This window comes from Protopterus annectens, chromosome 3.part0 (assembly GCF_019279795.1).
Source record: "Protopterus annectens isolate FY-2018-M chromosome 3.part0, PAN1.0, whole genome shotgun sequence".
NCBI classification, from domain to species: domain Eukaryota; kingdom Metazoa; phylum Chordata; order Ceratodontiformes; family Protopteridae; genus Protopterus; species Protopterus annectens.
Genome location: NC_056731.1, coordinates 1,745,351,014 through 1,745,375,582, shown reverse-complemented (window position 1 = coordinate 1,745,375,582; position 24,569 = coordinate 1,745,351,014). Strand labels below are relative to the sequence as shown.

At 42.1% G+C, this 24,569-nt stretch overlaps 1 protein-coding gene across 1 annotated transcript; it reads left to right on the top strand.

The window, feature by feature from the left end:
* Window positions 1–24,569, top strand: LOC122797001 (fatty acid-binding protein, liver-like). Its single transcript, XM_044065769.1, has 4 exons — window positions 1–158; window positions 2,972–3,144; window positions 10,500–10,601; window positions 24,362–24,569. The coding sequence occupies exons 1-4, from the start codon at window positions 80–82 to the stop codon at window positions 24,413–24,415; spliced, it is 408 nt and encodes a 135-aa protein (XP_043921704.1). The 5' UTR covers window positions 1–79; the 3' UTR covers window positions 24,416–24,569.

Here is a 24,569-nt window from a genome sequence, read left to right as displayed (position 1 = left end):
GAACGGCAGCTGAGTCTGACTGACTTTATAAAGAAGGCAGCAGGACGACTAAGGGGATAGTAGTTTTGGATCTTTAGAGATGGATGCTCTTCAGGGTTTTGTAGGCACGTGGCGTTTAGTGGAGTCCGATAAATTTGACGAGTATATGAAGGCATTGGGTGAGAATGGCATTCCTTTTTAGTTTAGCTATTTTCGGTAGTGTTATAATAGACTGGCAATGGGGAGCCAGACTTTTTTTTTTTTTAATCTGTAATGTAATCTTCGAATTGGCTGAATCATATCCTGGACTAAGTGTAAGAAACACTAGACAGTCCGGCGCGTGGACCCTGTGCATCCGTGATAATGAGCTCCCGTTTTATTTTTATGTATGTATATATATATATATATATATATATATATATATATATATATGACCGTCCTCTAGGTTTTTGCATCATGTTTGTGGCATATGTTTTTATGGTACTTTAATGAGGACTGACTTCTCCGCAAAATTTGCGTTCCAGGCTTTTAAAATGCACACAGTTTTGCGTCTTCTAATTTTTAAGCTCCTTGTTGTGCATATTGGAGTAGAAAGGTAGAGAGGCTCACTGCTATTGTCTACATACCTCTCAATGATCCTGATTTGGTTCCTCGCAATGCAACGTAAAATTGTTATTAGGAATGTGGTAATGCTAGTCTTAAAGTGTGGAAAATGCATGTTCGTTTAACTTATTGCATCTCATGGTAAAACTACCGCCTAGGATTTTTAGGCGACCTCCCCACGAATATGGAGGGGTTACCATTATAGGTTATGGCATTTGCGATTTATTTGCTTTCTCTGCAGCGCCGTATGGAGGGGTTACCATTATAGGTTATGGCATTTGCGATTTATTTGCTTTCTCTGCAGCGCCGTATTTCGGTAATGTAAAGGCTATCTTAAGGATATTTGCTTTTCTCTGCGGCGCCGTATAATTTTAATGTAAACAGTATAACTGGATAAAAAAGGATTGAGACTTTATATTGCAGTTTGAACACGAAGCTTTGCATTGTCTGAGACGTTATCGCAACGGGGAGGAGCTGTTTTTCCTGTCAAAATTGTTTTAAATCCTCTCAACTGCCGAGATCATGGGTGTAGCAAGCAATTCCCGTTTTTTACTCCAAGCTTCGTGCAGACCCGACGCCTGTCTCAAATGCTGCGTCGAAGAGCTGTATCCCAAAATTATTAAAACACTATCTGTACGGCATTCATTTTCACCCGAAAAAGCCAAGTTGATGTGGCCAGAAGTGACTGAAACTTGTTTGCTGTTAATTCTTTTTGGTATATCATTAAGGACTGACTTCATACTTCAGAAAATGTATGGTGGTCACCACCTTAACCTTTTATTCTAACGGCTTTAAGTTTATAAGAAAATTATTTAAAAACGTGTTCCTATTTTTTGTTTCCAGGGCTAAGTTGAGAGGTATGATTTAATGCATTTGTTAAAGTGCTTGTATAAACCAGCTGTTTTGCCTTGTATGCTAAATTTAGTTATGGGTGGGGCACCATTTCAATATGGATGGGGTACATAAAGTGTGTAGAGGGTTTAATGGAAGACTTATCTAGTGTGGTTCAAACTGACTCCAATAAAACTCTAATTGGATCAGCAGTTTAACTGCTTCATAAGCTGCACATCACCTTTTCTGGGGAGATCTGGCTTCCCCAATGAGGTGCTAGGTTTGTTTAAGTTTAACTTCTTAAACAAAACAAATGTTTGAGTTGGTGACAGCTGAAGTTTATATGTTGGATTTGGGGGCAGTCAATTGAGACTTTAGTTTAATATTGGTTGACATGTATAAATGTCACTCCCATCTCCAGGATGACTTGGTGTAGCCCGTGTGCCTTTTTGTCTGCTTTTTGCAAAGGTGACAATTCATATTGACTGACAAAGGTGGGGAGGCTTTTGTGATGCAGCCATTCCTAAAAGGTGGGAAGCTCTTGTGTGATGCAGCCATTCCTAAATAGGTGCATACTAAAGGTGACTTCCCAGTTGCACTTCATTGGGTTCACATGATCAAGCTTCTGAACATGTGATGCAGCCATTCCTAAAGGTGGGAAGCTCTTGTGTGATGCAGCCATTCCTAAATAGGTGCATACTAAAGGTGACTTCCCAGTTGCACTTCATTGGGTTCACATGATCAAGCTTCTGAACATGTGCACTTAATGTCTTTTGTTAACAGTGGGGGTATTGGCTTTGCTAATGTAGAAGTAGGCTGGAGGCTCGGCTCTTGTATTCTTGAAATACCAGGAAGTGTTCTGAAAGATGTACACAAGTTAAATTACTTGACCAGTTGGGACATTCACCATATATTGTCACCTTGGTCATGAGTGTAATTACAGTTGTATAGGCTACATTAACACACTTTTAAAAGTGCTGGACTAAAGTTTGCCTTTGTAGTAAAATCAAGTAATTGTTTACTTTGAATGGCATTACCTTGGTTGCTATATTAAGATGCAGGAAGGCAATGAGTCTTGTCAGGAGCTGCACCCTCTCACATACTGGGTGATAATGCTAAGACACTGCTATTCCAAGTTGCACTATATTTAACAGTTCAGTGCTTGTAGCACTTGATTATAGTTTTTACAGCTTGTCCAAGTTTTCACATAGGCTGTGGGGCACTATACAACTTCAATTTTGAAGTGTGCTGGGCTTGGTAACAGACTTGTGCACCTCAAGCGGAGCTAATGAATAGAGGGATGAGGATGCAAAGAAATACTGAAGGTTAAAACACGTGCAGCATTGGGGAATACAAAGTGCTATTTTTCCTATGTAGGAACAGAAGTAGAATGTACTGTATATTTGGACAGATCTTTGCAGACTGTGCAAAGCATTGGTGGAGTTTGCAGGTTGGTGTTTAAATGCTTCTTTAGATGTGGTAACTGGGTACAGTAATAGTGAATCAAGTAGCTGCTTAAGTGCTTTACCCACTTCAAAGCTTTTCCTTTTTTTTATAGATGTGGGCTTCGCTACCAGGAAAATTGGAAATGTGACTAAACCGGACCTAGTTGTGTGTATTGATGATGACTATATTACTCTACAATCTCTGAGCGCATTCAAAAACACTTCAATAAAGTTTAAACTGGAAGAAGAGTTTGAGGAAACTACAGTGGATGGTAGAAATTCAAAGGTAAGCAACATTTTTTTGGGAGGGTGCAATTCCTTAGTTTTGTATTTGAATGTGATATTCATCTTAACAGGAGTAAGCCAACCCTGCAGACTTTGTCATGACAGCAAGTGCAGAAATGGGCTTGGTGTACTGTACACAGTAATTGGCAGTTCTTAAATCTGGGTGAAGCAACACTAAATTTGTTCCATGTCCTAATTTCAACACTTGCAGCTGCCTGGCTCCTTGTCTGCAACTGAGCAGTGTGCACACATCTGGACCAAATGTTGCTAAACTATACCAGGTGCCGCTTGAGATGCTTTATGTAGCTGCTGGGCCAAAAGGAATGGGTGGCCTTTGTGGAAAAAATAAAAACAAACCAGACTACTGGCTTTCGTTTTGTTTGCTTAGCTTGTTTAATGGCGACTGGAGCAGTCTTGCCTTTTTTGTGTGGCTTCAATATATTGTGTAAATGGTATTGTCCAACTGCAAAAACTGAAGCAACGCATTCTGCTACTCTGAAACTGATTAGCTTTTCATCTTTATCCATTGAATGGAATTGCCAGCTAAGCTGTTGGTAATTTGCTGTTTCTGGAGAGTTCAGTTGGGCAAAGTTGGCAGAACTAGTTTTTTGTCTACTCAGGAGTTGGTGGGTTATTCTTGTACCCAAGCTGTTTAGCCAGACATTGCAAGTCAAAATCCAACATTCTTTAGTTGGTAGCTTGATAATAGCTTGATATCCTCAATTTGTGAAGAGATTAGCCTGTCCATGTATCTACTTTTCCACACCTGAAAGCCATCTAAACTTTCTAATCCACCAAGTAAAGGTAGCAAGCCATTTCCAAATCTGAGGAATTGATGACCCCAGCATAGTAGCCACAAACGGTTTTGTACTTGGTAAACCTTGTATGAACCTTTACTTCCTCTCTGGGAAGTTATCAAGGAGCCTGAATCCTCCCCACTGACTGGAGAGGGGTGTTCACTTGAAACAGTTTTTCCAGATGCTGCTGTTTTCATAAAGCGCAATTTCCCACACTCTGGGGATCTAGTTGCATCTGTCCCCAGTAAGACTCCCCACTGGCACAGCTATAGTTGATCCTCAGCTGTGTCCAAGCAAGTCTTCATCACCCTCTGAAATGGTGCTTTGTGTCTCTTCAGGTTTGATTTCACACCTGGCACATACTAACTAGGCCCCTTCCTGCCCAGATTTCAGACTTCATGTTAATATGAAAAATACAGCATTTTAAGTCCTACTTTGAAAAGAGGATTAATCAGGATTGGGTATGTAATACCTTAATACTTTAGAGATATCTCCTCTAAGAGGAATGCTAAATGCCTAATTCTGAAAATAGCACTACTAAAACTAAATTTTTAGCTGTGGCGTCACCTGAAATTGATCTAAAACTAAACTGGTAAGTAGGCAGACTAGACTATACTGGCCAGTGAAACTTAGAGCAGAACAAAATACAAACCTAGATGACTTGGAAACGCAGAGCCAAACAGCCATACAAAACTCAAAACAATTGGTGACTTGTAAATCAAATTGCTACAAGAATGGAAACTACTTGAGATCTGGGAAATCAAACTGGCTCGTCTGCAAAAAGTCTGAATATAACAACTTTGTGAAATGCAGCAAAAGTTAATTTTGAATAACTATTCCTGAACAGATTAATCCAATCTTGTAACTGCTATTCGCCAGATCTTTGCAATACCATACTTGTGAAAATCCAGGATAAAACAATTTAGGGTCCACACAAATTAAGTGTGCTTTATATAACTTACAACCAATGAAATCACTAACAATTATATTTGAAATTTGCTTTTTTCATTTAAAGAAGCAAGTAAAACTCATTACAATTTTCTTTCAATACAACTTGCATTGACCTTACTAAAATGTAATATATTGGTAATAAAATTGTTCAAAAGAACAATGTAAACCAAACTAATTTCCATAAGATAGAACCCTGGTTCTCTGATCTAAAATCTAGTGCTCTATCCTCTGAGCCACAGGTCTAAAGGACCTGACTTATCTTTTATTGTCATTTCTGACAGTGCATTTAATGTTAGTTTGCCATTCTGGAATGTGTTTATAGGAATCCCAGCGAAGACATTATGCTACTAGTTGTCCAGGTATTGTTACTATAACCCAAGTCTTAGAAATGAGACAGATGTCCATTTTAGAACTTGCTGCGGATAGAGCATTAGACTAGATCTGAGAACCAGGGTTCTTTCCTTGGTTATGTCTTATGGAATTTGCCATTTTACACTTTCGTGTGCAGATATTGGCAACAGTTTGGTTTACATTGTGTAATTTTAACATTTACATTTTAACAAATTTACATATTTTAGTACGATGTGTTGTATTCAAAGAAAATTGAGTTACTTTTTCTTTAAATGACTTTATTTTATTGGCTGTAACAGATTCTGAAGTCTGCATTTTGCAGACGAAAGCACTTAATCTGTGTGGTTTGAGACTGCTGCGAGTACACTTGCTATATGCGTGGACCTTATCTTGGTTTAGTCTGGAAGCGCAATACTTTAAAATCTATCTGAGGTAAAACAATTATAGAATCTGCAGATAGAGCAGTCTACCATTAAACCCAAGTAGGTGTATGTCAAGCTTCTGAACTCGCATGTCTCAAATACTTTCCTCAGCCAAAAAAACAACTGGAATGGCAAAGTATGTCCCTGACAAGATCTCCCTTTGCCAGTTAGACAGGAAAGACTTATCACTCTTCTGTGCTGATTTAACTTTCAAATGCGTTGTCCAAATTCACTGAATTGGAAGTTTTGAATTAAGGGAGGTTTTTAGTGGCTTAAGATGAAAATAGACTAATCCTACATTGAATACACCTCTCTGCTTCTGATCCTGTCCTCTCTGCTTCTTATCCTGTTGTGGAGGCTTAGGAGTGAAGCCTGGCATGGTTCCAGCTTAGCTTTTATCCACCTCTGCATTTGGCATCCACTAATTTCTGGTTCTATACCCCCTTAAAGAACTACCTTTTTGCAATCTAAAGTTGCCTTCCACATTCTGTTTGTGGAGAGTGATTAGTCCAACTTTAAGATCTTTTAGTTCAATGAGTCCTCTATTAGAAAATATTGATTTAGTGTGTTCCAAGTGCTTTATCCTTGGAGTATAAATGGCACTAACTGGAGAATTCACTCTTCTTTCTGATCATAAGTATGCACTGCTTATGTTGCAAAAAAGAAGGTAAATTGCTTTGCTCAAGTGAATATAGTGATTACGTGTAATACAGCTCATAACTTTTGTTGCAGAATGAATAAGCGTACAATTCAAAGCACTAACACAGATTTATACCAGTTAGTCTATTGGTTGTTTATGTAAATATATTTCTGAATTTTGTGGGATTGGCAAGTGTACATCTTGCCTAGTTTACTTGTAGTAAACTAAAATGTTTAATAGCAACCTGTTCTGGTAACTTCCTTTTCAGAATGGCAAGCTTTTCTAAGCTAGATATGTGAATAGGCAGAGTTTATGCAAGGAGATGTTTTTGCCCTTAAGCCAGATTGTCCTATCCTGTTTCAACCAAAGTTGGTGCACAAGCTTCCACCCACCCCCTTGGTTGGTTTCTCCCTATGAAAATATGGGTTTACTTGTGGAATATAGAGGCAATGTTCAGGAAATTTATCTAGTTTTTAATTCCAAATTGCTAGAGACCCATATGCTCCCTGACCAATTGAAGCAGAACTTGGGTGGATAAGTGTTGGGGCAGCAGTTGGGTCTCCAAGGAGACTTGCTACACCATGATACTGATCTGAAAGGTAAATGGTGTTAGTTGCCCATTCCTAGTGACAACTAGTAGTATTTATGGCCATGCTGTAGGTAACAATTTTATACGAGATACTATCCCCATTTATGAGCTATTACATTGTAGGTGGGGATTAGACTTCTGTTTGGGATTCCTTATCTGACAGAATAAACAGTGTAGTTGGTTTCAGAATTAAATTACTTTGACCTATACACTCCCCAGTCTTGCATAGAAATATATTTACTTGCCTGGTCTAGGTTGGATTTCCAAGTGTTAACTTGACTGCCTTTCATATTGAACCTTGATTTTTCTGACTATTCTAACATTACCCTATTCTTAAATTATATCAAAATAGATATAGAACTCGGATGACCTATCCACATACTGCTTCCCAAATCCCCTTCAATATTCAATGGACCTTCACACTTTGCATACAGTCAAACACTTCAGAAACTTAATCTTTCCTGCATCTACTATGCTCCACTTTGGTATACAAGTTTTCAACCTATTCTATACTCCAGTGCTCACCTTATTACAGACCAATAGGATGAGCTCCTCAAGGGTTGATATCAAAATGAACTAGACAAGGCTGCCCGATGTCTCCTAATAGCTTGTACGTTGAACCCCTGCTTTTACTAGCATCAGTTATCCACCACATCCCTATCCTTAACACAGATTACCATGTCTGCATTTGCTGACTACTTGTACTTCTTGCTACCCTAATGTCTCAAGAAAATTCTGGCCTTTATTTTAATTTGCCGACTAAGCTTAACCTGGAGAAATCCTCAGTCTTTCCTGTCAATCATCCACTTTTCCTTTTCCAATGGAGATAGTTAAGCCACTCCTTGAAATACTTAAGAATGCTTTTAACAAAATATTGTGAAACTGTTCCACTATATACTGTCTTGGGTGGAATAAACTTAATCTCTCACTTCTGTAAAGTGGCCATTATCAAAATGAACATTCCAAGAATGCCTCTTGACCTGGTCTGTAATTGTAATTTAAACAAATTTCATCTAGTTACTTGTTGTCAGAATTGTGTACTAAAAAATGGGTTTATCCTAAGGAGAAAGGGTGTTTTGTACCTGCCTGACATCACACTCTCTGAATATAACACAAGGTGTGACCTGGGTGAAGCTATACTAGAGCCATTTCCTTGAGCAAAATTTGGGAGATATTAAACTACCTCAGCTTGCACACAAGCTAAGTGGCTTCATCACTTTCTATCAAACTCAATGGAATGAACCTAAATGATTGCCCCCTCTTGAAGGAGAATTGTACTGGATATAGATATAGGAAGCAATTTGGTGAAATGAGGCTTTGAGTTAATCCTCCCCGAAAGTTACACCATTATAGGAACTTAAGGCTTTGTGCTAAATTTTGGGTTTGCCTTGACTGCTCTGCAAGTACTTGCAATACATTATAAACCTCAAGCTTATGCCATTGGGACAGTTTCAATCCATCAATCTCCCAAAGTCAATTACCTACGCCAAACAAAATATATTCCCTTTCTTTCAAGCTGTATTACACCTAATGTAATTTTGAGCAATTTATACCCCACTGAAGCAGATTAATAAATTTGACTTCTTTTTTCCCATTCTGCCAGTACTGTGACAAAAGCTGGCATCTGGAGTTGCAGATGTGCCTAAAAGTTAGCGTTTGCTTAGGGATACAAGACCACCCTTGGAATTTACTATGCACACTAACAATTACAAAATCCTATTTTAATAGCCATTTGCTCCATTGCCCTAAATTGTAAAGGGTTGTAATGACGTGGAAAGAGTTCACAAACACTTATTGGCCCACAAGTATGTAATGTGGTGTCAAAACTATCTGCAATTTACTGCATATTTGGGTACCTTCAATATAATTTGAAGGGGTTGGGCTTTAGGTTTGCAATCCCATGACAGCACGTTCTATACCTGCTGCTTTGTTTTGCTATCTGGGCTTACAAGTGCACCAGATTCCCCTTGTAAAGCTAATCATGCTTAACAGTATGGGCAGTTAGCATGGTTTAATTTCTCAACAATCATTGTTTAATTCACTCGTGAAAGCTTGTGTTATGGTTAATCTTTTGTCCACTATCCTCTTAAAACATTTTATCAGTTGCAATAAGTCGGGACCCACTGGTACAACACAAACAGCTGTACAGATGACCTAATTTACAAAGCTCTGGTTGGCTATGCAGGCATGTTGCACATCTGGTGCCTTAATTCTCCTGGTATCAAATGCTTAGTATAGCTGTTGGCAGATGGTATGGCACAGTGTCTGGTTCATATCAAACACCTTGATCTAAAGCATAAAGTTCAAACTTAAATTGTATCTGACTGGAATAGCTTTCACAGCATTTACTGATGGGATCTGGAGAATGAGGGGGACTTAGTCTGGCCCTACTGTTGCACTTGACCTTGATTGGTCAAGGGACATGTTCATTGGTCTAGTGGAATGTCTGCCAAGAAATAGTTCATTTTTTCATAACTTTCCTGAATTCATGGTGTAAAGACCATTTCAGTGGTGGCTTGCAGTTTGTATTTTGCTTGGCTTCCTAGGGGTAACTATTCTGGCAGGTATACTTCCAACATGCTGGATGTTGGAGGGGGGGGGGTCTGACTAATTCAGTAAATCTTCCTGTTTAATAGTTCTAAAACATGCAAATTAAAACTTTTAATTGCTATTAAAGCATGTTGCTATTTTCCCTTACACTACTGGCTTCTACCACTTGAGTAGCTGGTATTCTGGTCACTTTACTGTGGTGCTTTTTTGGCCTGTGGCACATGAAGATTCTCTGCAGAGAATGTGACCTTTTTTGGTTCTATATAGCTGAAAATGGAACTACATTTTTCTGCAGTTGGTACAGGATGCAAAAACATGTTGAAACTGCTAGATGTGTACGCCTACTGTTAGACAGCCTGAACAAGTGTAGGGTGAATTTTAGATGCAATTGTTTCCCCACCTTTACTGAAAATGGGCCTTAAGCTATTTACATCAGTAAAGCAACCCATCCCTTGGGTAATTAGTGGCAGATTAGGTGTAAGTTGTGCTGTAGCTACTGAAATGGGTAAAAGTAATAAAATGCTCAAATAGTTGATGCTTGCTAGTGTGTTTTGCTGTAATGCACTGCTGCTATTTAACAGTTTACATCTTTGTAGACTAATCTGGTTAACACTATTTTGCTTTCATAATTGTGTACTGTTTTTAGGAAGGTTACAAGCATCTCTAATGCATTAGAACGGTCTAGGTTGCCATGGGCTGAACCTAAACTCCAAATGAGAGTGCCTTTTGCATGTTGGCCCAAGCCAGTTGGAATATCCATCTTCCAAATTAAACTCTACTGTGCCTTCCAGTTTTAACTAACACTTGCATGATAGTTCAGCGACACTAGTGTCAAGAGCACACATTGCTTACAAAAGTAATGCTTTGGAATACTGGTCTGTATTTTGAAGTCTGGATATGTCACTTAGTGAACACTTAACAGTGCAGTTTGTCTATAAACTGCTCCAAGATGCAAGTGTAGTCCCAAGTGTTCATACCCTGCTTTTGAGTTGTGTAAATCATTTTGATAGTGAAGTCTTGTGTATTAATATTGATTTTGTCACTTTGGCCTTTTAGACCACTATGACCCTGAACAATGGCAAATTGGTTCAGGTCCAAAGATGGAATGGAAAAGAGACAACTGTTGAAAGAGAACTGAAAGATGGCAAGCTGATAGCGGTAAGTTTACATGTTACGGAAGCATGAATTTAATTTTCAGGAATTTGAATTGTAGCTTACAAACTTGCAGCTTCTGTTTCAAAAGCAGACAGCTTAAGGTATACACATGTATAGTGTGGGTCCAGGGTCCCTAACCCTGACTTTATCCTGCTCTATTTGAGATTGCAGTTTGCTTTATCTGCATTAATGGTACTGAGTGCATGTTAAAGGGCTGCTGTTAGGGCAACAAGGTTGAGACTGTACGTGTGGTGGCATCTTGGTCATAAACTGTGGCTGGACACTGTTGCACTTTTCACAAGGCTGAGCAGATGGTCTGTCAACATGGCATGATGTGCAGGAAGTCCATTCATCCTAACTACACAAGTCAAATGGGAGTGAACTGAGACATACCATCATATGAGGGGCATGATCGAGAGATCTAGTATGCTTAGAGTGCTTTGACAAGTTCAACTAAACACATTTGGCTTGGCTATTAGCATTACTTGGCTGATGAAACTGAGCATGTCAGCCTGTGCTGCAGACTAGGGTTGGTCTGCACTATGCTGCCCTCCTGGCTTGTCTTGGCCAGGAGAGTTTTCAAGGTGCCTGTTTATGGAAGCAGTCTAAATTGCCTACATAGCCAAGCGTTATGGAAAGTAAGACCATTATGCCCAACCAGTTTCCTTCTGCTCAAAATAACCTATTCTCTTAATGATCCCAGTTAATATGGTGCATCCTGTACAGAGGGGACCTGTGCATGGGGTAAAGCATTTAGAAGCTGCCTCTTCCCTTTAGTGTGGGTGTGGGGAGCAGTCCTAGTAAGTTTCTATCCATAGATCCAAGTTGCACTTGAAAATGGAGAGGTATTTTTGTAGATGACACCAAAAAAACCAGTAAATCAGCCAAATATAGGGAAGCAGAAGGAGCACAGTTCTTGGCTGAAAATAAAATTGAGCACTTGTAAGTATTCTGAATGCAAAAACTACCAAAATCAAGCCACACTGTATATGAACATAGTTTTAATACACTGAGGTTGTCGAGACATTGTGTAAGAATTCAAGCAAATATTTTCGCTCATTGAATTCAATCAAATCCTCCACATTTCTCTGAACGGTGTCCAAAACAAAAAAGTAATATTCAGAGATGTTTTAAACAGCATTTTAACATTTTCTAATGTCCAAAAGTCTAAGGAATTTATCCCTTCTAAATACTAACTGGGGACAATTACCAATAATCTTTAAGAGGTGGTGTATCTAGATATAACCTTTCTTTTGGGAGCAAACATTTCCTTGGGACCTTGTTTCAAAATAGGATACTGCTGTGGTTAAATGTACAAGTTTTTCAAGTGTCATCTTGGGTAACCTAGTTCAGTCTGCCTGATCTTAAACAATCCCCTCATATGTAGGCTTTTGAAATATTACAAGTTAAATCTGTTATCTGATAAGTGACCTGCAGATAGTGGGACAAATGTGCAAAACAAAATACTGTTTAGAAAAATCAGTAAACCCATCAATACCTTCCTCTTGTGGTTGCCATACAATCAAACCCATCCTTCATCTGGTGCTTGCCATAAAATCAGTTTATCCAAAAACTGAAATTTCCATGGTGGGTTCATGTGGGATAAGATCTTCCTTTCCCACTGAAGCATAATGTTTGCAAAAGTAGAGGCACAAGATGCATCCATGGCAACACCCTTTTGTAAAGTGTTCGTCTACAAATAAAGTGTAAGTACTTGTTTCCTGAAACTTGTACATTCATACAAACTCATAAAACCATTCCAGTCCCAGTGGGGTATAACATTGAATCAACAGTTAATAAAATGAGAACTCTACGTCCTTAAGCTTGAAAATCCCATGAATCTCAACATAAACATTCAAACTCCTCAAAGGCTTCAGTTTGGTATCCCAAGATAAATTTTGGGTTTACTGGAGTCCACTATCTGCCTCATGGGGGTAGGGTGTTTTATGTAACCCTCGTTTTTACACATTCTGAAATGTTTGCCATTGCATAAGCAAATCATGAAGTAAAATCGGATGTCATGTAGTCCAATCTCTTACCCTTGGGTTTGGAGCCGAATGTCTGCTCAAACTCTGCCACTTTCTTGCTCAAGTCTTTGTTGGCTGGGCTAAGATGGTATCCCATGCTGCACTGCTGTCTATCCCCAGATCTCCATTACCAATGGACACGTGTATTGTCTGGGAGCGATTAATCTCCAGGATTCATGCAGTTGGTCATGCCTTTAGTCAGTTCTTTAAGAAAGGAAGAATAAATTGATTTTGAAGGGACTTCTGAACCTCCGAGGAGGGTGGAGAGATTCCAGCTCTAAGGCAAAATCCTCAAAGCAAAAAAGCGATCTCTGGCTCAAGTCTCCCTGGAGCCACCGGAGAAAATAGCAATCTGCTTTGGCGTCCTTTGCTCCATTGTCCTTGGGGCTGCAGGAAGTGTCAGTTGTGGAACCTGCTTTGGCTCCAATCTTAACCTGTTTGGAGCTGATCGCCTAGTATCCTCTCACAGGTCCCCTTCTCTATCCTTCTCTGTCCTCCAAATCTTCCAGGACCTTGGATCTGGACAGCGATAGTGGTGCAGAGACTTTGGTCAGTGGTACTGGCAGAAATGCGGAGCTGGGCCTTCAACCTGCTTCGATACTTCCTCCTCAGCACATCTCCGCTTTCAGAGCTGGGAGTGCTCTGATTGTCCCTAGGTCGTTTTGACAGCCCCTCCTGGCTTATCTGTGCTGATGTCGGCTCTGACCCTGTAGGTGCCATCCACAGGGTTCAGGACTTGATTCTTCAGACCAGAGGGAGCAGTTTCTGGGTCACCACTGCTCCTAGTCTCCCTCTACATGCTTCGGCGTAGGGAAGTAACTCCTGTCTTGGCTTCTGAGACTGGTCATTCTTTGGACTCAGGAGGACCAGCCTTCGAGGCCATGTGGAGTGCACTGGCCAAGTCTTCAGTGGAATCATGTGGGTCTCATCTGTCCCCTACTAGTCAGATTGCCATCTATCTCTGGACAGTAGAGCCCCAAGGCCTCAGGGTACCCCCATGAGTGGTCCCCATTTCTGAGGGCCCCTCAAAATTTTTGCCTCAGGAACCACCCTGAAATGTGCAAGAGGAAGCACATTCCCAGGATGAGTCTCACATCAGACACATGCCTCAAGGAATCCTGAGGGGTTCCCAAAGTCATCCTCTGCAGATATTTTTCTGACCTACTAGAGATTTTGAAAATGAGGTGACTGGCCATCCAAAGCCCCTTCTGAGGAGGAGTCTGTCTTGACCTTTGGTGCTCAGCCCTCCACCTCCTGGGTGTATCCACCCTTCAAGCTTCTGGATTTGGTTTGTCTAAGGGTGTGGGAAACTCCTAAATCTGTGAAACCAGTCCCCAAGAGACCCAATAAATTTGTCTACTCCTCCTAAGGAATTTCTGTCCAAGGGAGTCCCTGTGGATACCATGGTGGTGGCAGTTGCCACCCAGAAGGAATTGGCTGAACCTCTTCCACTGTCCATCCCCCCTAACAAGGAGTCTAGGACCATGTACTGGTACAGAAAGTACATTTTCTTCAGTGACCTTTACCTTACACAGCGAATCTCCTCAAGGAGCTTGGAGATGCATTCACAGGTAATGTTTCTGAGGCGGCCCAGACTGTCTACTCTCTTGTCTACCCTCAATTCCATTACAAACACCATGAGGCTAATCTATGCAGCCGAGGGAGCAAGTAGGGCAGCAAGTTCAGGAGCTGGTCTTGGCAGGCCTGGATGTGCCTTTGTCATTTCAGAGGCCTTCAAGTCTTCGTTCAGACACCCTTTTGATGGTTCCTCTTTGTTCAGAACCAAGGTGAAAGACGCTCGGTAGGTGTGAGCAGGAGGGAAAAACTGTCTGCTGTAAGTAGTTTTCCCTTCCCTCTAGGCCTTATCACAAGGCCCAGAGGGGTGGCAAAATGTGGTTAGAGCGTTTTTTTTTCTGGTGCACAAGGTGAGCCCCCCTCCAGAGGCAGGAGAGATGCAACTCTGGAGACAGATTCCTTTCATGGTTCTCCCTACTGCTGCTCCTGATGGGAGGCCCGACTGCCTTTCTGGAGCCAGTCGGGGGGTCTAATCTCATACCCAGAGGCCTGGCAAGACATCACCCAGGACCAGTGGGTTCTATGAATTTCTGGAGGATGTCATCCCCATCTTGTCTAATCCCCCTCCAAGAAAATCCCAGATGTTGCACCCAGTCAAAGGGATTACACAGCTTCAGAAGTTTTGAAGCTGCTAGAAAAAGGAGCCATCCAACATGTCCCTCAGACCAGATTGGATTAGGGACTTCTTTTTGGTGCCAAAAAGGGCAGGGGACCAGACCCATATTGGATCTGTCAGTTGAACACCCATGTGCAAATGTCAGTTCTGAATGGTCATATTGCAGTCTATTCTCCCATTGTTGGGGAAAGTGTGTGCTCCATCGACCTCAAGGATGCTTACTACCACAAAGATGGACAGGGCATCCAGAAGTCACTTCCGGCTAGGAGCCAGTCATTCAGTTTTGAGCCCTGCTTTTTGGTCTCACCACAGCCCCCAGGATGTTGGTAGTGGTGATGTCAGAGATTCAAAGTCTTTCCATATCTGGACTGGCTCCTTACTGCCACCACCAGGCATCTACTTCAGCCAGGGATGCTACTATCAACCTATGTCAATAGTTGGGAATCGCATTGAACTGGGAAAACTACTTGCCCTCACAGCATGTCACTTTTTTTTATAGGTGCCGAATTAGTCCTCATGCGGGCGTTTCTACCACAAGAAAGAATCAGTCCAACAGGTTTACACCTTGCTCCCTCTGAGAAGAATGAAGGCAAGATGGGTCCTCCAACTGTTGGGGCAATGGCTGCTACGATTAGTCCCTCTGGCAAGGTTATATATGAGGCTCCTTCAGTGGCTGCTGTTTGCCCAGTGGCTTACAACATCTTCCACTTTCTCACCCTGTTCTACTCTGGTGCAAACAGTATCTCAGTTGGTGGCTTTGCACCAACAACCTGAATGTGGGAAAGCCCTTTGTTCCCATGCCTCTGGTTGCCATGGTGACTACTGATGCTTCCCAGATGGGGTGGGGGGCATTATCTAGGCAGGACAGTCCAAGGCACGTGGCAAGAGCATGAGATGCATCTGCATGTCCTGGAGAGGAGCCATGCTACTAGCGTTACAAGCACTCTTCCTCTCTGGACTATTGCAATCCATTCAGACAACGTGTCAGTGGTGTGGTATTTGAACAAGCAGGGAGGAACCAAGTCTTATCCCCTTTGCAGAGAGGCCATGCGAGTGTGGCAGTGTTTTCTCAACATTTTCTGGTGGCAACGCACAGGGAAGTCCAATGTGATTGCAGACAGGCTAAGCAGAGCTATTCTGATGCTTTACGAGTGGTCAGGTTGCAGAGCAGATCTTCCGCAGGTGGGGTCAGCCCCCTCAATGCCAGCAGTTCATGTTGATCCCCCTGCAGGGAAGTCACCCAGGGACACTAGTCCACGATTGGCCCTCTAGTCTACTGTATGCCTTCCCTCCAGCCCCCCTGCTGTCAAAGGTTATTCAGAAAGCACAATCCTTGGAAGCAAAATGATTCTGATTGCTCCACAGTGGCCTCGTCAAACTTTGTTCTCCATCCTCTCATGGACACCTTGGATTCTGGACACACAACCAGACTTACTGACATGGCAGGGCAGCTCCATCCCTCTTCAGACCCGCCAGTTGACAGCATGGCTACTCCACTTCTCTCATTAGGCTTAATTTTCACCAAAGGCGGTTCATATTTTATCTTCCCCTCATAAGCCCTCTACCAGGAAGATTTTACAGCAAATGGAGGTTTTCAATCTGGGTGCATGCCAAAACGTTTGACCCTTACACAGCTCCAATTTCATCTGTGTTGGGGCATAGACAAGAACTCCAATAAAGTACAATTGGTGGTGATTCTAACCTTTCATGTTCTAGACTAACCTAGCCTGATGGCACATGGCTTTTCTGAAGGGCACTGTTCATCCTCTGGTATCAGAACCTGTTATGCCGTGGGACTAACTTACTTCACCCCCCCTTTGAGGCTGCAGCCACTTGCAACTAACTTGAAGACTGTCTTTTTGGTAGCCATGTCAGCCAGGTACGTTTCAGAGCTTCAAGCTTAATCAAACCCCCTTATTTGACTTTTTTTCATAACGGGGTTTCTCTCCAGACCAAACTCCTCCTTTCTAAAGTGTCAGTAACCTATTGAATTGCCAGTGTTTTCCCCGAGTTCTCAAGGCAGAATTCAAATTTCATCAATTAGATGTGCAGACAATTTAAGTTTTTATTTGCACAGAACAAAAGACCTCAATCTGATCAGTTTAATTTTTGATAAACTGAACTGTGTTTCCAAAGTAATGTTCAGGTGGATTTCCAGTTGTATTTCATTTATTCCTCGGGGGGGGGGGGAGATTTACTGTTCCAGGTGAAGGCTTGCTCTACTCAATCTGTCTACATCTCTGGCTTTTCAGGCCAGATTGTCTATGGATATTTGTGCTGCAGCTACTTGGGCATCTCCTCACCTTTGTTACTCATCGCAAGTTAGATGTGGTATCTAGGGGCAGGTCGAGTATTTTCCACTGAGCATCCCAGGATTTAGGTGCTGGGGATGCTGTCCCAAGGTAGAATGTAGGCTAGATAAGACTAACCTCAATAAGTTATGTACTCACCATAATGTTCGATGTATGTAGTCCATCTCTCCTCACATTAATACCCCCTCCTTCCCCGTCCTGGAGGATCTGAAGGCTAGGTGTGGTTTCAGAGCTCCCTTCATTCTTGGTTGGTTCTTCCTTTCCTTGGATGTTGTGCATGGAGTGAGACCATCTGGGGCTAGAGCAGTGCAGCATGGGATACCATCTTAGCCCAACCAATAGACTGCAAGCTAAAAAGTATGGCAGTCCGAGCAGACATTTGGCTCAGAACCCACGTGTAAATGTCGGGAGAGATGGACTACATCGAACGTTATGGTGAGTACATAACTTGTTTTGTATGATAAATGCACAGCATTCGGAAGTCATCAATGTGTACACTGCAAATCCACCTTGGTCATACCTCCCTCTATCGGGTTTCATCACTCATACTTTTTTCCTGACAAACGTTTCAATAGTTAAAGTTCTGTCAAAACAGTCTTTTGGTCCTTGGCTAAAATATTACAAATTCAAACTTGCAGACCTTTAACAAAGGCAAAGGTAGGGGTGGGTGAAACCCTTTATCTTAAAGGGTTGGGGTATAACTTACCACTGTTACAGCAAGATTTACTTTTTTCAAACTTGTATTTACTTCTCAACCTGGGGTTAACTAAATCAAAGATTAGAATGAGTTGTAGGTACAAAATTAAGGCCTTTACTCAAGGTCCATATATTTAGTTCCATAGTTGTACAAAAGTCACCTGTGGTGTACCACACTTGGGCTTGTATTCTCCAGGGAAGCTGCATCTAAAATGCAGAAACTTCTGTTGTGACCATCTGGAATAATTCTGGTTATTCTCACAGCCAGGATATTCTCTCAGCCAGGATTTCTGCCTCATTCCCTGATTCTGCTGGTTCGTTATCCTTTTCTTAATGTCTGGGAGTGAGTGTTCCTGAATGGTGGAAGTCTTCATTACAAACTGTGCAGAGGGAACAAGGGCATTCAACAGTTGGGATTTCCCTGGATCTGAGCCCTTTGTTTTAGTATTTGCTTAAGCCAAACAATCCCTCAACATCCAACCTACAACTTTATCCACATTTATGTTCTGGTAATCCCCAATGTTGTATGGAAAAACAAGGACATTGTCCAAATCAGGGACACTGGCATCAGCTGTTCCTTTTTTGTAGATTGTTCCATAGCATCAGTATCCCCTGCAAGACGTAACTTCAAATTGTTCTTACAGGTATTGCATCTTTAAGCATGCATGACTTGTATAGTTTCTGATTTTTCAGATTTTCAGAAGTTCAGTGACACCCTTGCAATTTTCTGAATTGGTAGCATTTTAAGGATGCTGGGGCTTTTACACTGCAATGTGTTTGCTGTTCGTCTGAGCAAAAGCTTGACTTGCTGAGGCTTAGTATTGCTGTAATGCATTACAACTGCTGTTGCATACCTGTACTTTAGAGCATTTTGGTTCAATATCTGGATTGACTTATCTTACACAGTCAATGCTGCTATATTGTCAAAATAACATTTGAAGGCTCTAATTTGACAAATTTATTAAGCACTCCTCTGCCCTTCAGACACAATGTTCAATCTAAATCTTTAGGCTACATAGAAATGTCCCTGTAGTTAAATGTCAGGCCCATAAGGCATAACGTACCAAACACTTTCACACTGATCTATTCACCAGGCTAAACAAGGAGAAAGTTACTGTCAGCTGCCTGTCTGGTGCCAGGATCTGCCACAACACACTTGCATGCACTCTGGTGTTGTAGCCAGGCAGGTATGACCCTAGCCCTGAGTAGCATCCTGCCATCACCCAGAATACCACAGTACAAGGACAGCATGATTTGGCTAAGCTTATGGTGTCATTCTAAGGGGGTCTACTATATCTGCCTGGGATGACATTATCAACAGACCCCGTGATGCTTTGTCAGATGGCCTGCACCTATTGCCCTTGGGGTTCCAGGTACTGGCTAAGGCTCTTGCCACCCCTATAGTGCCTTTTTAGGCAAGTTTCAAATTCACCAATGTAACTGGTACAAGCAAGCAAAATCTAAGGGTAATGCTACTCAATGCTAGAAATCTAAACTTCAGTGCATTCACTCAAAGCACTCCTTAAAATGGAGAACATTGACTGACCTGGGTTAAGGCTCCAGAGCACCCCTGCATTACCAGGCTACAATTCATACCTCACCTTTTGGCCACCTAACCTGGACTGAAACACTAAAGGTGGAGGCATGTCCATATTAAGTATATCCACACCTCCAGGTTAGTTCAGCATAATGCATCAGATGTGCAATTAACTCTGGGCAAGACAACGTGCTACAGATCCCCACCATGCCCCAGGATTCCCACTCATTTCTTGATGGACTAGAAAATAGGGTACAACCCAGCACCCTCATAATGGGCAATTTCAACTACCCCACCATTAACTGGGAAAACTACTCTTGTTGAGCAAAAAAATTAGTACATTTTCTGGAATTCATAAATTCCAATGCCTTGGATCCAACTTATCCGCACCCCCCACCAGAGGCAGTGATATCCTAGACCTGGTCATTACTAACATGGGTGACCAGTGTTCACACCAGAGGTTAATTCCTCATTTGTCAGATCCAGCCCCAACCCCCTATTGGGGAAACTACCATAAAATGCTGCACTAAAGACAGAAGTGGCAAACTTCATGACACCCATGCAGGTGGACAGAGGTACAACTGAATCCTACACTTGCATTTTATAAGCACTGAGTGCATGGATCATGCAATCCTTAACAGAACCAAAATGCTATCTGCCAATCTGGTGGTCCCCTGCCATAAACACTACAAAAGAAACTTGCAAATCCCATGATTGGAGGAACTCCCTGGTCAGCCTCAGTAAGAAGCTGATACCTCAATCCTAAACTTTTTTACAAAAACAAAATCCCCACTGATTTTTAACTACCACAAAGCATTCTGTAGCTGTCAGGGATCTCTATGGCAACACTTGGATCTGGTCTGAGTTACAGCACAATGGCACTAGAACCAACTGATATTGCCAACATCCTGGCAGGCTAACTTTACCCCTCAACCCAGTAAAACCTTTTCAAAGCCAAGAACACAGCATCCATGGGACCTGACAACATCGGAGGCTGTGTTCTACACAAACTACAGAATGGAACTGGCACCCCACTTAAGCACCATGATCACTCATAGCCTCCCTTCAGGATTTATGCCCACTGAATGGTGCGCAGCAGTTATCCAACTCCACAAAGGTGGAGCCACCATGGACCCTAGGAACTACTGCCCCATTAGCCTAACAAGCCTGGTCTGCAAGGCCATGGAACATATCATGAAACTTATAAACACATTGGTAATATCCAAACTCTGGGCCCCACCCAGTTCAGGTTTGTAAAAGGCAGATGTCTCCTAAACCTGAGACTTCTTTGAAGCAGTTACCAAAAGATGTGAAGGTAAGGTGGTTCCAGCCTAGATCTCGCAAATGCTTTTGACACCATCCTGGAATTATAGATAAACTGATCAAACTAGGTATAAATCCCCGTCACAAGATGGGTTGCCGTCTGGCTCCCTGACAGAACCCACAGTGAAAGACTCCAAATCTGACTTCAGACCAGGGGCAAGTGAGTACCACAGGGTTTAGTCCTGAGTCCTCCAGTTTGGTGTCTAATTTCTGAAGTACAGGCCAACAAAGTCTTTGGCTAAGTTTGCAGATGACTGCAAACTAGCAGCCATAATCAAAACTCCTAACAGGACATCTACAAAAGGGCCTCACAGATGCCTGGTATTAAAGCCATGGCCTAAAGCTAAATGCCAAAGTGCATAGTCATCCCCTTTGGTAAAAACTCTGTACCCATGAGCTACCACATAGGTGGTCTACTTAACAGTGTGATACACAGGTGGACATCTCCTTTGATCACTGCCACAGTAGTCAGGGAAATCCTTCTGCGTGGCAGTCACAAAAGGTTTCTCATCCAGGAAAAAAGGTCATTGTTCCCCTTGAGTACAACACCCCTTTTGTATGTACCTTGCAAGACATCCAACTGGAAAGGCCACAAATACGTCAGGATTACCAGCCTCAAACATATGCCCTATGCAGACTGTCTTCAACTCCAGCTTTACTCAGTCTAACATACAAAACTGTCAAAACAGAGCTGTTGGGACATGCTATATGCTCTAGGGGCCTAAACCTGGTTACCACAACTGTCAAACCCAGAGCATGTTGGGACATGCTCCGCTTAAAATCCCAATCCCTCTGAGCTACACGCTCTAGGGACCTAAACCTGGTCACCACAATAAACAGAACATGTTGGAGGGATCGATTCCTGTTCCAGAGACTTGCCTACCTATGGTAAAGATGTTGGGCTGTTGGGGTGCAGCTGGATCTTGTAAATCACCTACTCCATATAGTTCAGAGAATAAAGTTCAAACTTTTTCAGAGTTTGAAAACACTTGGCTATGTCTAGGGACTGGTTTTCTTGTAACATATTGCTTGGGTTACATTGGCCTGCTTATTGGAAAGTGGCCTGCTTATTGGAAAAGATCTGATCAGTGGCAAGGGATTAAGCCATGATCAGCTTGACTGTTAGAATGGTGACACCATGCAATATTTAGTGGTAGCTGATGTCTAGTTACAATGTCAGGGCTTTGCAGCTGGGAAAATGAGAATGTGGCTTTGCTTAGTGGTATGCAATGCTTACAAGGCTGTTTATGGCAAGCTTTCTCTGCTGCAGTACCCCTTGGCTGTTTGGGTTGTGTTCTCTCTAGGTCTGTTCTCAAAGCCCTGACTAGTTCCCCACATCCACTTGAATGCTGATTGGACAAGCCCTTTGAAAGCTCTGTGCAGGCAACATCTGCTTGTTGCTTCACAGGAGCAGCAATCTGCTTCAGGCCTCATTTCAGAAGTTCCAGTAAGGGAACACTTAAACTGCCCTTGATCCCTTTCGCTAACGAAGGGTATTCTCCTGGTGGGATGGATTTGTGGGGGGTTGATTGTATTTCTTACAAGACCCATAAATTCAGGGCAGGGGTTCTGTCTGCATTCAATGCAGACTTTCAGGTACATAATGAATGTGCAAACTAATAACTGGGGGTCATGTCCTCCCAGTTATATCCTGAAACCTGCAATTGCATGCGGATCTCCCCTTATGCAATCAGTATTTGAAATGCTCAGTGGATTGACCCACAAAATAGAAAAGCTAGAAGGACAGCAAAGCCTCTTGGCTTGGGATAGTCTACTAGGGAAAATGGAGTAGGGCCTCTTGAAGCATGACAAGAGATGGTGTGTATGGAAACTTGTGCACATTTGGTCAGCTGGAACAGGATAAAGGACTGCCCGTGTCCATGGGTAGGACAAAAAGAATTTAAAGCTAGTCTAGACTTCTGATGGCTTTCTAAACAATGTGCTGGCCATCATAGTTGCACTGTGCCACTTTCCTAGTAAAGGGGGCATTTGAGAAGAATCTGCAAGGTGTCTAAAACCCACTGGTTACCACAATATACTGCAAGTTGTGGTCATGAAGCTTTCCTATTTGTTTGGGACTGGAGTACTTCAGCTTCTTGGTGAACCCCCACTACTGCCCCAGACAAGGGGCCCACCCTAAAGAATTGAAGAAATATGGTATGGGAAGGCAACAGGATGGGTCCACTGCAGATATAGGAGGGAGAAATGGGCTCCAGAAGGTACAGTATGTAGAGGCATATACCATATTTCAAATTAGGCTTTCCAGTGCTTTGTACTGGGGTTAAACTGTCATGCTGCACAAGCCGGGAGTAGTGTTGTATATACTGCTGACCTGATCCAACTGGGCATTTCTAGAATTTGCTATGCTTGGTCCCAAAACCCTTGCAGTCTATGTACAAGGACCCAGTGACATGAATACAAATAGTATTTGGTCCTGCAAAGGAGTTCTAGTGGAGTGTGCATGGTTCAGCTGAGCTAGTTACTACTGGTGACTATAAACTGAAGACTAACTTTGCTGTATACAGATGTGGCATTATAGGCACTCAAACTTATGAACATTTCATGGGAGTGAAATGCAAATTAAGCTATGAATTAAATGATAAAGCAGAAGCTTGAAGTGAGTTGGAAGGGAAGATGGTGGAAAAGTATCTGGGAGGGTGGCTCAAAAGGAAGTCTGACTACCTTGGCCCATGTGTCTCTAACTGCAGTGGTTGGTTTGGGAACATGCAGAAGAATCGCTGGATTGTATGAGCACCTACAACAGTTGGGCATGACCATTTTTAGAAGTGGATTTAAATTACCCAATTCCATGCAGAATGAAAGTACAGCAGTTGTACAAGACTCTTTTGGCAGTGAGCGGCAGTAAGCTTGTAAACTACACGAGGGTGCAGCACAGCTGTAATTGAAAGCATGGCTATTGCTGTAGCTCTGCCCCCTCTGGTCATGGATATCAACCTTCCATCACGGATGTGGTACAGGTATAAAAGATGGACTTTACAATCAGCTAGGAAGTGTAATATTTCCTGCATGCAACGATCCAACATTTTGCTTTTGAATGAATATGGATGAGTGTGGACTTGTATTGTGGCATGTTGCATTTTATGCTGTAAATGTGACTAGTAGAAATTTTTCTACCAGGGTGTGTAGTGATACTGGGTTCATGCTTCTACTTTGTAGCCACTTGTGCCATCTATCTACTTTCAGCCAGTGGTCACTGAAATGTTGCAAGAGATAAATGCACTGATGGGCTCCTGAACCTCAGGAAATCCTGATAACAAATCAAAAATTTAAGGCAGTATGTGGTGGAAGAGCCAATGATCAGTCCCCAAAGATGCTTATGAAAGGTGCACCTGCATATTTTCTGGCCCTTTACTCTTGTGGGGGACTGGGTACTTCTGTACCAGCTTTCCTGTGGTAAAATGGCATCCTTGTGTCCACTGCTTACTGGGATTTCTATAGGACATCCCTACTGTAAATGGGCAAATACTGCTGCTTCATGGAATAGTTTAACATGATCCTGGGCTAAAGATTTGTGCCAATGCTACATTATTTCAGTCCAGGTGTCGGGTGTAGTGCATCGGTAACAGGTTTGTGGAGAAATTTTGGGTCTGGGATTAATGGAAGTTTTGGTAACTAAATATTTGGTTTTGAAGTCTAACTCTTGTGTTTTCTTTTAGACCTGTACCATGGGTGACGTTGTCTGCACAAGAACATACGAGAAAAAGGAATGAATGGAGTGAAATGCTCGAATTTAAACATTGCTCAGTTTAATGAGCAGAATACTACCAATGGGCTGTTTTAGTTTCCAGACTTCAGTTTATCTACTGTTAACTAAATGCTGTAAATTGCTCAAATGGCATGAAAATAAAGCTGTTTCCAATTGGA